Source organism: Zonotrichia albicollis, chromosome 11, assembly GCF_047830755.1.
Source record: "Zonotrichia albicollis isolate bZonAlb1 chromosome 11, bZonAlb1.hap1, whole genome shotgun sequence".
Taxonomy (NCBI): domain Eukaryota; kingdom Metazoa; phylum Chordata; class Aves; order Passeriformes; family Passerellidae; genus Zonotrichia; species Zonotrichia albicollis.
In genome coordinates this window covers 8189188-8203461 of record NC_133829.1, presented here as the reverse complement: position 1 = coordinate 8203461, position 14274 = coordinate 8189188, and the positions used below count along the sequence as shown (strand labels likewise).

Genomic DNA, 14274 nt, shown 5'->3' with positions numbered 1-14274 from the left:
TCGAGTAAGAGTCTGCATTGCAAACACTGTGCTTTAATCACTAGGGCATCGTTTTTACCTACAAAATACTCCAGCTACAACTCTCTGAACTGCCCTCCTGATAACCAAGTCTGCTATTCATTCTGCTTCCAGACAAGATTCCGCTATGTGAGCACACATTTCTAGTACAATGTCTCCCCCACTCACTGTCCAGAACACTTAGATCAGCAAGTTAAGAACACAATCACCTAAAAATAGCATGGCTGGGTGCCACTGTCTCCCCACTTATTATTGTGCTACCTTTGTACAGAGTTTTTTTTCTACAATTCTACATGGAAAAATAAAGCCACAAATGGCTTTACAGGAGGGACTTGTAATCAAAAAGGCCAAGCTGTTAAGTAGTGCCCTGGGATTTTCCCTTTTTCCTCAAGCCACATAAACAGAAACTTACATTTTTAGAAGCATTTTGAACAATAACTCCTTAAGTAGATCCGATTTATCTTTTTATCCTCTTGCCATAGTGATTGTGTTCTGCCAGAGAACAGATTGACACATGGCAAAGTAACAGCACTTTCTAAAGAAAGAAAAGTTCACAATATAAAGGAAAAGTACACAAACACAGAAAAATGCAGGCCAGATCACCAAGTGTCACTTAAAGCCAGTGTCACTTCAGAATGGATAAAAATGGGGAGAGAAAAAAAATCTGCTCACAGGATATTGAGCTTCAACTGTCAACAACACGTGGCTTTCTATCATGATGCTCATTCCCTACCATTCACAAACTATGGGCAACAGGGCTATTATCAGGAAACAATGGAAAAAAGAACAACGTATTTTCCTTTTTATTATGGTACTGGGTCAGAAACAGGAGGGTTATCAGCAAGAACAAGGCCCTTTAGCCTGAGCCTAAGGATGCAGTCGCAGGCACAGCAGGTTCAGCTACGCCGATTCCACAACAGCAGCGCCCTCGCTACGGCTTGGAGAGAAGCCCAGAGTCCTCACAGTGCCTCCCAGAAATCCCTTCTGTCTCACACCCTTTTTGTGAGGGCAACAATCCCCACACAACTGTGGAAGAATATTTGTATTCCTTACATTAAAAAAACCCCATTAATTTTAACCATTAACCTGCATTTCAAAAACCAACTGTCCCATTGTAAAACTTGATGGTGCTCAAGGAAACCCAGCAACACTGCACTGCACACTTTACACAGCATATGCCACCCTGTTTCAGTTCACCAGGCTGAGCTTTCAGGCCATACAAAAAAGTTTCAAAAAACTCTTCATTTCATGCCTTGACAGTGCAAGAAATTAAGGTGTCAGAGCTGCAGCAAGGACAGAGGTATTACTCAGAGAAGACTAAAGTTCCAAGCATTCTGATTGTGCAGTGTGGGATCTGAGGTTGAAGATAGGAGGATAAGTAGGTAGCAACTAATCAGGGATTTATTTATATACAGAATGACTAGGTATAAACTTAAGACCATGGGTCACAGTCACATTATGACTTTGCAGAATAACAAGCTAATTCCTGCAGAAAGAGACCAGAGGCAAGAGCCAAAAGTTTCAAAGACTCCAAGTAAGAGAAAAGCAAATGCAGGAAGGCAACAAAATCAACCAAGCGATCAGAGTGTGAAATGACATTTTTTTTTTGTTGTTATACTGGAAGAAAAAAATTAAAGCAATTACTCCATTGCTATGCACAGAAGTTTAAAATCACTTTGAAATTCACTCAAAGCACCATGTTGGACTGGATTTATTAAGAAGGCAAAAAAGACATTCCCAGCTGCCAGACCATTCTACAAATCAAACACTCCTTTATGTCAGCACTAGTCTTAGCCCCTGCATGGTTTGTCACACACAACTGATAATTTGTTTGTTATGTAACTAATAGTAATACACTTACCTTGACCTATTGTTACTAATGCTGCCTTCCTCCTCTCCAAGGATACTTTAAACAAACCCCATGAAAATATGTTGGTACTCAAAGCAATTCTGCTGAGCCATTCTGAAGTCTCTGCCCTAAAAAGCATTTCAGCAAAGTCCTTCCATGTTGCCACAATTTTCTTATCCTTCTTTGCACGTTAGTAATCAAATATCTTGGCACCATAAAACAATAAATACTTTTCTTGTCACCTTTTACCTGAAGTACAATATTTATTTGATAACTAATTCTAATTAATACCTACAAAATCACTTAAGGACTTGACACCAATATGCAACAGCATGTCATACTAGCATGATATTTGGATAGCATAAACCCAACATGAGAAGTCTGATGAAATTCACTCAGAAAACTCTCTGGTATCAGCAACTAAAGCTACCTGATAAGCATCTTACCTGATTCTGAAGGAGCTGGGCAAGGAGAGCCATCTCCAAACCTTTCAGTTTAACACTCACAACTACCTCTTTTGCCCCACCTTGATAATGATGCAGATCCCAATGTAAAGTCATCCTGTTGCACAGAAAAATTCTGGTACATGACAACATTGCATTCAATTAAGGACTTGATTGTATCTGATTTTGGAAAAACATGCTGAATTCATCCAAAATTCATACAGGGGGTAGTAGACAAGCAATTTTATCTATCTTTCTTTGCAGTCTTGTATCTTCCCTGCCACCCCATCCTTGAAACCAGCATGATCAACAACTCTCTGAATGTTTTCTTCTGGCAATCTAAATTAGAGATAGCATTCTGTATAAAATGCATTAATATGTCCAATTTAGGTACAGAGTGCTACATTTCTGCCTGAAGAATAAGTGGTTCTCTTGCTGCAAACATATTTTAAACCTTAAGTGGAAAATACCTGCCTTTGTCAGGCAATATTTTGCTTTCATCAGCACAATTATATTCCACAGCACACACATGAAAATCATCTAGACTCCTGCATTGTCCAAACCAATGGTGAAAACTTCAGGCCTTGCTTAAAAAACCCATGCAATGCAAAATGTTTCTTTCAACAAGCCCAAAACACCTCACTTCCGTCTCAAACACCTCTCTTAAGCTCCCATTCCAATTTGACTATTAAGTTGATATTTGTCTCCCTAATTCTTCACACAGATAAAGATGCATTAGCATCATGAATTACAGGACACACTGGTGCAGTGCTGCCTTAAACCCTGGGCTGGCTGAACTGCTGGGGTGGCTGCCAGGCCTGCCAAGCCAGCCACACTGTTTATAGTTCAGCTCTCCAGATACAGGATTATTCTGTTTCAGACTGACAAATACCATATCCTGAAGGTTAGAGTGCTGTGACACAAATACATCCTGGCAGGGCAGAACAGCTGAGCAGGGGTGGTCTTCAGCACAGAGGCAGTCTGAGCTCCTGCAAGACTGCTGAGGCATTAAGCTAAAGGAAGAACTGTGGGTTTAATAAAACTGCTGCTTAGAAAGGAGCTATTTTTAGGAAATACTCAAATGAGTGTGTTCATTTGTCTAAGTAATACTCAAAATACTGTCTTAAATTGAGTTAAATCCTAACCTGATCCATGTTCTGCTCCATTTAGATCAACTTATCTCTTGATGCATAATTTAATAGCCAAAAAAGTAACTTCTCAAATTGAAAAAACCCTCAGCTTCTTTCAACAATTGGAGAATGAGAAAAAAACCCCAACATGATCGAGGAGAAACAGTTTTTGCAATGTCAAAGCTTTGTTTTAGCTAATCTGTGTTTAGCTCAAAAGCCCTATAAACACACTTGGAAGAAGGGATCTGTTAAAAATATACCACCCCACCCCTTCAATTAAGGGCTGAAGCTTATGACACATCTGAGAGATCCAACAAGAACAGGGAAGAAAGACTCAATGTTCCTGATACTTCTAAAGGTAAAAAAAAAAAAAAAAAAACAGAAAAAACAAAGCAGGTTTAAAAATCCCAAACATGTTTCATGCCTCTGTTGAGCGGAGTTTAAACCAAGAACAGATCCCAACTATTTTTATTCCTTTGTAGGTCATGTGCAATTAAATGCTTATTTTCACAAAACCTTATTACAGTGTAAACATCACTGGGCAGATGATCTGCCCCACCCAGAGCGAGCTGCACAGCACAGGAGGACACACAACTATCTCCTGAGGAGCCCCAGTATCTGCAGGAGAGGGCTGGTCCTGGGCACCAATCTGCCCTGCAACAGCAGCCCCATGCTGATCACACCTCCTCAGCTCAGCCCTTTCCTAGAAACTGCAAGAAAACCAGTTAGAGGCCAACCCTCCCAGCAAAAGCGAGGGCAGGTGTCCCTGTTTGGGCATCACTGACAGGCTCTAGGATGACATTATTCTTGTCCCCTCTCCCTTCTGCCTTGGGCACAGGGCAATTAGCAGAAATGATCCCTAAACCACTTGGGAAATGGGGAGGAAGAGAAGGGGGAAAGAGCCAGTTGGGCTGGCTCCAGCCACGAGTTCAGAACAATTTGAGCCAGCCTAGCTGCCTGTGCCTGCAGTGCCCACAGAAACCACTCTGCTGGGAGCATGCAGGAGGCCACACGTGTGGCAGAGAGGGCACAACAGGAGGGGGACCCAGAGCCCACATTCCTGGTTCAGGGTGGACAGCAGCTCTCCATAAGGCTGGGGGATATTTTACAGAGATCATCTCATCCAGGCACACAGACTGCACGAGTAGCACTGAACAGAGAGCAGGGACACCATCCCAGCTGATGCTGGGCCACCCACCTCGCCCTGGGCAGTGCCACCAACAGCTGGGGGACTCGAGGGCACAGATGTCCTTTGTCTCAAAGAGGGGAGATAAAATTTCATCCTGTGTTTTGTACACAGCATTACAGTGGATTTTGAGAATCTCTTATTCACATCAGAGATGTATATTCCATGCTGGCAGCAGAAGCAGACACATAAATCCCACAGCACACAACACATTCACAGTGTTTAAGATGTGCAGATGGAGCATGTGCAGGAGAAGGTTTTATGAACAAGAAATGCTGGAACAACCAATGGTTGTGCAGGGACAACACAGGTCCTGCCAGCAACGGCTTTGAATGCAGGCAAGAAACATTTGCTGTAGCCTGAATACAGAAGTTGTACAGCTGTGCCAGCAAAGTGCTATGTTTATCCTTTAGGGCAGATTTGCTTTCTACAAACAGCCTGCATTAGAACCGTATACATGTGGTGAGAGAGTTGAGCATTTCACTCCTGTGTTGAATAAATCAGCAAAACTGGTCCCAGATAATACATCCTCCCTAAGTTGGGGACCAGAGGGGACTCAGAAACATGGCTGCTCAGGCATCAAGCAACAGGAACCAAGTTCCTCATGTATTCAGCTTTATCTGGTTCTAAATGAAACAAGTTTTTGGCTAAATGTAATATTTAATAGAACAAAAATACTTTAGTTGGCTTGCTTTAGTTTTAGCAATTCCAATATACATATTCATCAGTTTAGAGAAATTCCAGCTAACACAAATATTCTTCTTGCCCTCACCTCATACACCTGACCCAGCCACTTAGTCTTAGGCCTAGTATCACAAGGAAGTAAAGAAATTAATACACAGGTATTAATATATATATCCTGGTCTTAAACCCAGTACAAGGAACTTACCTCAGCTGTCTGCTAAAAGACCATATATAGTCATTGCCCATTCTAAAATAGTATTTTCAGGGTTTAAATACAATGCAGGGCATTTAAAAATGGCATAAATAGATAAAGACAGCAGGAGCAAATTAATAATTCAGATCTATAAACCACTGGCCCTTGGCAAGACACCACTGTGTCAAGACACTGATATATATATATATATATATACACACAAAAAAGCAATCTATACCCAGCATTTTGGGAGAAAGCAGAATGCTTCAATGTAAAACTGAAAGAATGAAGTATACTTTGAAAATAACATTTGTTTACATTCAGTAAAGGTCTAAGCAATTGCTTTCCACAGTCATTTGAAAGACTGTTGCTCAATTTTTCACATCCATTCTTCTATCACCATGACTAATCACACAAAACCCATCAAACTTCTTAGACTCAACAAGTATTGGGGACATGAGTATTTCTTTCCAATTCCCAGAAGCAGCTGTGTATGAACCCAAGTGATTTTATAAAAACAGGAAGTATTCAGGGAAGTAAGAAAATAGATTTCCCAATCTGAAAGCTTTGTTCTGTATGTGGCCTCATCTAATACAGAAAGGGTGGCAATTAAAGAAAGTCTTCATTCTCATTAGAACCCCCTGTTTCCTGCCTTGCCACTTCCTGCTCTCCTCCCTCTCACCCTATCCCATGCCAATTCAGACTTTTCCTGTTCCTGAAGCCCTTTCAGATGCACAAAGTGGCACTAAAAATACCATATATAACTGGTGCAGAAACTGAAAATAATCTTCCCTCAAATAAAACACCTGCTACCATTAGGCAATACAGGTTTCCAAAGAGATTCAGACCAATTCCAAAGGAAAAAGAAAATCTTCTCCCCCCCCCACCTTAGCTGGAAGGGTAATAGCTGCACAACAGAGCAGTAACACTTCATTTTTCCTGCCTGTGTTTGTAATCAGACGCAGACACCCTACAAAACTGATTAAAATTGAAGAAAAAATTGCCATGTTTTACATAGTTTTTACATATCTTTGTTCTAAATGCTAAAGACCTGCGAGACGTTCTTCTCATCAAGAACAAACACACAGACAACAGCACAGCAGCCTTCAGTGATACAACAAAGGACAATTTAAGACAAATGACTTGGAGCAAATGCTATCACTGAATAATCCCACAGCAGCTGTCATAATTAGTTACCTCCAATCTCATCAGAATCAGGGAAGTTAGAGTTAAAATCGAGCTCCCTTCCTGTAACATTGTGTAACTCCAAAACAGCAGCATTATCCTCGCTATTTTAGAATTAACATTTCTCCATAAGATAATGTGGAACCGCTCGATTCTTCCACGCCGGAACACCCGGTGCAAGGCGAGAGATGACAAAAGAAACTCGGTCAAGTTTGAGTCTCTCAGCACCTTATTTCCTGTCTAAAGAGCCCTTTTGTTCTGCTTCCCTGCATAAATGTTAATATCCTGCCATCATTAGAGAGCGGAACGACGAAGGAAAGCCCCACGCACATGAACTCCGCTGCCCCGGAGGGCGGAACGACGCCACACGACGCGATTAGAAGGGCAAAATTCCTACCAACACGATCTCCACAATTTTCTGTTCGCTTCACCCCAGATTAACTTCACTTGGAGCTGCACTTCGGCGCAACCTACCGCGGGCACGGGGCCCGCCCTCCCGCTCCTATTGGCCGAGCCGGCAGAGGCCCGCCCCGCCGGCCGGGCCGCGCCCGCTGATTGGCGGAACGGGCTGTCCGTCAAGCAAAGAACTTTTTCTCGCTAGCAGGTTAGGCTGGGCGGGCTCGGGCACCCCGGGCGCGCGCTCTTAAAGGGGCCGTGCCCCGCTGCCGCTGTGACAAACCCGAGCCGCGGGCGGGCGCACCCCGGGACTGACGGCCGGGACGGACCCCGGGCCCCGCGGGGCTCCCACCCATCCCGGCACCTCGCTCCCGAACGGGGGGTCGGGGCTGGGAGAGAGCATAACGCCCGAGCGGGCTGGGAACGCTTCTCCCGCGGCAATTACACAACTGCCGCCTGCTCCACTTCTGGGATAAAATTAGCTGTGGGTTTGGAGCCCATCCGCGCTTTAAGGGTGACTGGAGTTACCCCGGGAGGCCGAGCACACGATATAAATTAGTAACCCTGGCTAAAAATACATCGGGTCGCTGCTTCCAAAGACTTCCACCCATTTAAAGCATGAGTCAGCAGGAGCTCCGCAGGAAGTGACTGTCTCCATCCCACAAGGTACCACGGCTTCTGCCAGAAACTTTTTGTGCTTATTCAGGCTTCACTTGGCTGAACAAATTTGCAAAATCCTGGTCACGTTATGACAGCAGCGTTTCTCACGGCACAGCTTCCTCTCAGCACTATACAAAAACCTGTCAGGTTTTAGATTAAAAGTGGTTCTTTTTTGATTAAAAGTGGTTCCTTTGTGCAGACACAACTATCCAGGGGAAAGATGAGTAAAACCAAAACAAGGCTTAACAAATATTTCACAAGTGCAGATAGGACACCTGGTTCAAGACGAACCTTGCCCCAGCCTAACAAGCAACAGGGAAGAGGCAGAACACAGTCAGTGTTCCCTCCTGCACCCACAAGTATCATCACAGTTACACAAGGACTTATCTGGATAGCAAGGCTGCCTTACATAAAGTATTTTCACGTGTTTAGTGTAAAATATCTAAAAATACTAAGCCAGAGGAAGATAAAGCACTTGTCAGCACAAGCACATTGGGGTTGTTTTTGTCCTGTGCGAAGGCAGAGAGGAAAAACTTGTTTCTGGTTCTTGTCACCTTTCCCAGTGCTGGAACTGCCTGCCTTTCCTTCACCCACTACCATTACCACAAAACAGGGAAGTTTTAACTTCCCTAATACAGATTAATGAAGTCCAAGGCAGTCCAGCACACTGCTTTACTGCAAGTACTGCACAGCATCAGGAAAATATTTACAGCTAAGTGCTCCCTTGAGCTGTGATATACCAAAGAGAGCATAAAAAACACCTTCAGGAGGGACATTTACCTCTGCTAAAACGATGAAATTGCACATTTTGTGTTACCTATTTTAAAGCAATCTATCATGCCAAAAATCCAAGTACAACTGAAAAGCAGCAATTGGTTATAAGTTGATATGTATGAAACACTATGAGAACAGAATTAGCAATATTCACATAACTTACACACAATATCTAAAATGTAAACTGAAAGAACCAGACCTTAATCCTTGCACCTGAATTCAGTGCCCTGCTGGCAGCTGATCTGGGGTCCCCGAACATAACTCATATGTGCATGACACTTTTTTTGATCAACCCTTATCTAAGCAATCAAAACCAAGAACACAGTTCACACAAACAAAACAGACCAATGAAGTGTCCCTCAAGTATCTCAGAAATCAACCTTGGAAAGCTTCAATTCAGAGCACATTAACTTTAGGCCCATAGAAACAGCAGCACAAGTCACAAATATCAACCAAACTGCCAAGTGCTTGAAGACATGACAACCCTACAGTCAACATTGTTGCTGGGGTACTTTAAAAAGAAGAGGGGAAAAAAACCCAAATAAAATATACTATTCCAGAAGTCTCCAGCTCTGTTTGCTACCACAGCAGTCTCACCACCTGGTAATGGCAATGAAAAATAATTTTTATCATCAAACATCCCACACTTGAGCTCATGTTTCTGTCACACAGGCAACTAGCAGCTCTTATCACTACAGGGGAGATGTTCCATCCCTTTTCCTCCCCACCTCTTCCCCCCACATACGCTGCAGTCTGGCCAGCTCCTGAAACCAGCTCTGGTGCTAATCAGCCCCTTCCACCTGCCTCGAGTCTCTGATGAGCAAGAGTTTGGCTTACCCAGAGCAGAAGGGGATGGCAAAGCAAACTCAGCACTGGCCTCCCAGATTTTCTTACCCCTTCTCATTTAAAACCCAAACACACCCACACCATAACTGTCCCAATAAGAAAGCCCCTAGAGTTATATGCTATCCTCTTCAATTGAAGATCCCCACATCACCTGTGGAGTATCCAAACTAGATTCATGGTTGACCCTTAGGTCACTGGACTAGAATTCACAGGTAAACATATCTGAATCTAAATATTGGGAATCCATGCATTAAAAAATTGCTATTCAAGTCATTATCCCATGCTGAAGGAAACAGTAAAGCTGGATAAAAAAAGCCTAATTTTCAGTTTCTGCAAGAAGCCATCTATTTTCCCTCTAAACACACACACATTCTGGAAAAATGTCACAGGCAAGTTTTAAGGTTCAGGCTCAAATTAAGCCTTTGCTACTATTAAAATATCTGTAGCAAAGCAGAAAAAAGGAAAACAGCAGATAGCAGCTGCAAGAACACTAAGCAAGGAAGCTTTCACAGCAGTGTTAAAAAAAAAAAATCAGTTTGCTGCCACCCAACTTTGCACTTGGACAGCAAGGAGAGCACCTGACTCTCATTTGACTACAGTAATCATGCAGCAGCTAAAAGGCCATTTGTTCTGTAATCTCACACACACACAAGACAGCAACTTTGGGAGACTTGACAGCTCAAGAGATCAGGGACAGAGCCCTCCATCTGTAAGTCACCAGTTCAAACAGAGACAAGAATAGTAGTGATCAAAAGCCACATGTGATGGCTGTTCAGGGATTAGATGAAGAGACTGTTACTCAATCCAGGCCCCAGCAGATCAGTGTGAACCACAAGAGTTTTCTTCACTCTTTTGCACCTGGTTTTCAGTCCTGAATCCATCACATCTCCTGGATTCTGTACATGTTAATAAGTAGCAAAGAAACAGATCTGTTGCATACACAGACTGAACTGGCATTGGAGAAAAGGACTTTACCCTCTGGTTGTCAATGTTGTCTGCACTACAGCATGCTGAATTTTTAATTTTTTATTATTATAGTTTAGACTTTTAGCTTTTCTTATTACTACAGACAGCTTTCAAAGTAATATCTAACTTCCCATGCCTTTCACACCCTCAGATGCTGTAACCCTATTTATAAACAATAGTTCCCAAACTTGCTGTGTATTTCTGAAAATATATCAATTTTAAAAGTACATTAGCATAGGAATTTCAGAACTTTGGCATTTGAGAAGTGACTCTAAAACAATATTATAAAATTTTTTATCAAACCTAAAAAACGCCATTATTTCATGAGTGCCATGTCTACATAAAGGTAGTGGGGAAAAAATCCCTGTGTGAAGAAACAAATATTCCTTTTCATATTATGCATTCTTCAATTCATCAGTCTGCAAAGTCTGCTACCAGTAGCTCCTTTCCAGCCTGACTTTAGTTTTACTTTTGAAAGTTTGCAAAAGTACCCGGAATTTCCAAGCTGGATAAGCAAGATGAAAACAAGTTCAGAGTGTATGTTGACTGAAGGTCCCCAGAGCTTGGGTTCATTGTCCTGCTTCAAACACCACTACCAAAAACAATCTTCTACAGAAGCCCAACAATACACAGTTCATAGTTCTTAGCAGCACATTGCTTCCCAAGAATGAAATTGCTGCTGAAAAGCCAAGGTCCTAAAACCTAGCAGGAAACTTATCCTTAGCTGGAACTAAGGAGGCCCTCACGTACAAAGAATTCTATTTGCTATTCCAGGAGTTTGAAGAGAACAACATACCAGACTGATGAGATTTCAGTAATCTTGAACTTCTGAGATTCCTCTTGCTGCTTTCAAACCCAGACGTACTACTGCACTGCAACAATCAGATCTGGAAACAACAAAGAGGTGCATGTGGTAAATACAGAGAGCTCTGCTGAGCTGTCTGGACAGCAGCACAGACACACCAGACAGACACATCCCACTGGATTGTTTTAGCAGCTATCTCAAAGCTTAAAGTTTTGAGATATTGCTATATTATTAAAGTTCCAGCATGTTACACCCCAACTCTTTCTATATAAGCAAAAAGCCCTTAACAGAATTACTTGTTCCTGCCCTGAGGCCTCCTGGTCTTACAAAGCTGGATATCCCTAACAGGTTTTAACTTCTCAGCAGCTGCCATATGGGTTTGCTTTGGGATGGTTGTTGGGGTTTTTTGGGGGCTGTGTGATTTGGTTGCATGTTTTTTCTTTCTTTTTTTAAATCAGAACACAGAATTTTATCTTGTACAGCTGCACAACCAAGGTCTCTGGTGACACAGGGCCACATCACTTGCTTGAGCCAAAGTCCTTGAAAAAAGGATCTAGACATTTTAAAAGACACTTCCTTGATATCAGGTATCTCTTGGGTGGAGCAAAAATAAGCATACTACAGTTTCCATTGAATTCAGCATGGTCCAAGTGCATTTATACGTAATCTATAATAATCTTTGTAGGTCAAATGATGTATCTTGAATACCAGTCACAGCCCATTCAGTATTAAAAAAAAAAAAAAGCTGCATAGCAATTAACTGCCAAGAAAATGGAGCCAGAAGTTTGTATACTTCCAATTTTCTCAGAAATCAGACTGATTAATATAGCTGTTACAAAACGACACACTTTCACAGAAACAGGGATTACCTTTATCTGTAACCATAGCAACTTTTCAGTAGTTTGTGTTAATGTTACTCTCCCTCTGATAACTTGCCACTATCTCTTTCAAGCTATTTGTGTAAGGTTTTGAATGTGCCATCTGAAACCACGCAGTAACAAGAAGTTGAAATGTAAACTTACATTCTTCAAGCACACTCCTGTAAGTATACTATGTCATATACAATGCTGTTAATTTTTGCCATAAATTCATGATTAGTCAAGAAGTTAAATAGTAACAGATTAAAATAAATTTAACATGATTCACAGGTTTTTAAGAGAAATATTTTAAGAGTTATTCTATGAATATATACAGGAGACAGTTTTCCCACTAGTGAAGAATATCATCTTCTCTATCTGCAAAGTAACAAACCCAAGGAATTATGCCACTGACATGTCAGAGACTTTGTCATTCAGTACCATAAGAAACAAAAATCCTCCCATTATACATTTATTTTGGCCTGAAAAATACAACACAGATCAAAAAAGAGCCAATCCTCTTGTTCTAAAAGTTTGTTGATAGTGAAGAACAGGTACCTCAGAACTACAAAAACAAATCAGATAAAATTCAAAGAGTAAAACTGTAAAAGCTACAGGACAGACAGGAAAGAGACAAAGGCATGAATTGACATATTTACTTCCTCAATTGTTGACTTACCATCACCCACAGTTCAGAAGAGGATTAGCACTCTGTGCAAAAAAATATTTAAGATGACACAAGACAAAAATGTTTTCTTGTAAGCAGGAGGAAGAAGAGAATAGTTTTTTTTTTCTTTCGCTGAAGCTCACAGGGCAGCTTACCAAGCTGCGCCCTTCTCTATTCAGTGCAGAGTTTGGCACAGTTAAGATGTGAGCACAGAACCTTAGAAGAGTGAAAGAAGCTCGGCACGCTCTTTGCTCCCTGTAACTCTTATGCAATGACACCTATTATAGGACAAGCCTGGACAAACACCCGGGAATGGACTTCAGAACACAACGGTGCACTTGCAGTCAAGCCATGCAGGGGGTGAAGTAACCACCAAGGTTTTGCTGAATGCCTCCACATTACACCAGCACATACGGTGGAAGCTTCTGTATTTCGTTGTTGCTGCTGTTGTTATTAGCAGTAAGGCAACTGCCCTTTTTATTTTCTAAGGTTACCCAATCCTAACATCCAGTGGAAACACGAGTGGATATTCACACCCTTTATCTATCATTCCAGGCTTTTGGCAAAGCCTAGGAGGCAAGTTGGGTTAAATCTCATGGGCTCCCTGGGCGAACACCAAAACAACAACACTAACTTTTCATGAAGCAAAACGCCAAAGTACGACAGACTTTGCAAACATTAACCCTTGGTTCAACTAGAAGAGCGGTACAACACAAAGCGCAGGCTGATTCCCTGTGAGCACCCCGTCCCCACAGCGGCCAAAGCCGCCGCACCGGGCTCACCCGAGGGGCAGCGGGGCCCGCTCCGGGCCGGGGGAACCGAGGGGCGGCCAGGGCAGCCGGAACCCCGCGGGCCGTGCGGAGGGCGCGGGGCCGGGCCCGGCGGGCGCAGCGCTGGCCGAGGGCCGGCTCTGCCTCTCCCTTCCACCCAAGGACACGAGTACAAACACCTCTGCCCCGGGATGGCTCCTGCGCACGCAGCCGCCGACGGGGGTGGGGAGAGCAGGACGGAACCACCAAAAAAGGCAGAGAAAGAGCAGCGGGCCCCGCGCCCGCCGCCGCCCCGCAGCCCCTCGCCCGCTGCGTGCGGGGGTCGGGGGCACGAAGGGGGAACCCTGCCCACAGCCCCTCCGCCGCTCGCCGGGGCCGGTGGGCGGGCGGCCGCCTTCCCCCCGCCCCGTCGCGGTGCGGAGCCGCCGCCGCAGCCCCGGCCCGGCCGCCCCGGCCCCGCCGCGCTCCCTCACCTGCGCCGGGCCCGCCGCGCCCGCCGGCCCCGCTCGCTCCTCACCAAACTTTTTTTTTCCCCCTTTCTCCGTGTTTCGTTGCCCTCGGAGTGACGCGGGCGGGCGCTGATTGGCGGAGACCAGGCAGGGAGGCCGCGGGGAGCGGGAGGCGGCGCCAGGGCCCGCGAGTAATTATTACACGGCGACGGCGGCGACGTGAACCACGGAATGCTATTTAAAGGGACAGCGCCCGCCCCGCGGCTCCCCCGCCCGCAGGGGTGACCTGAGGCGAACGCGGCGGCGGGAGGGCGAGCGGGCAGCGGCTGCTGGGCCGGCGGCGGCCGCTCTCCTGCCCCACAAATAAATTCATTTTGCTGTAAAATACCTGTGGAT

General features: G+C 44.0%; 1 protein-coding gene across 6 annotated transcripts in view; it reads right to left on the bottom strand.

The window, feature by feature from the left end:
* The window catches only part of ZFAND6 (zinc finger AN1-type containing 6), a 36382-nt gene extending 22310 nt beyond the window's left edge, over window positions 1-14072 (bottom strand). Inside the window, exons 1-2 of one of the 6 annotated variants that reach the window (XM_005483422.4) lie at window positions 13903-14072; window positions 11127-11217 (exon numbers count right to left, since the gene is read on the bottom strand). Coding sequence is in view for 1 of the 6 variants with exons in the window: in XM_005483420.4 (XP_005483477.2) it covers window positions 7019-7020 (2 nt within the window). In the remaining 5 variants the exon portion in view is untranslated. Of the gene's footprint in view, window positions 1-6700; window positions 6962-7018; window positions 7225-11126; window positions 11218-12671; window positions 12876-13441; window positions 13586-13902 lie in introns of those variants that run through there. The other 5 variants (XM_074549250.1, XM_005483421.3, XM_005483425.4 and 2 more) reach the window with 5 other exon arrangements.
* Between the last annotated feature and the right edge of the window lie 202 nt (window positions 14073-14274).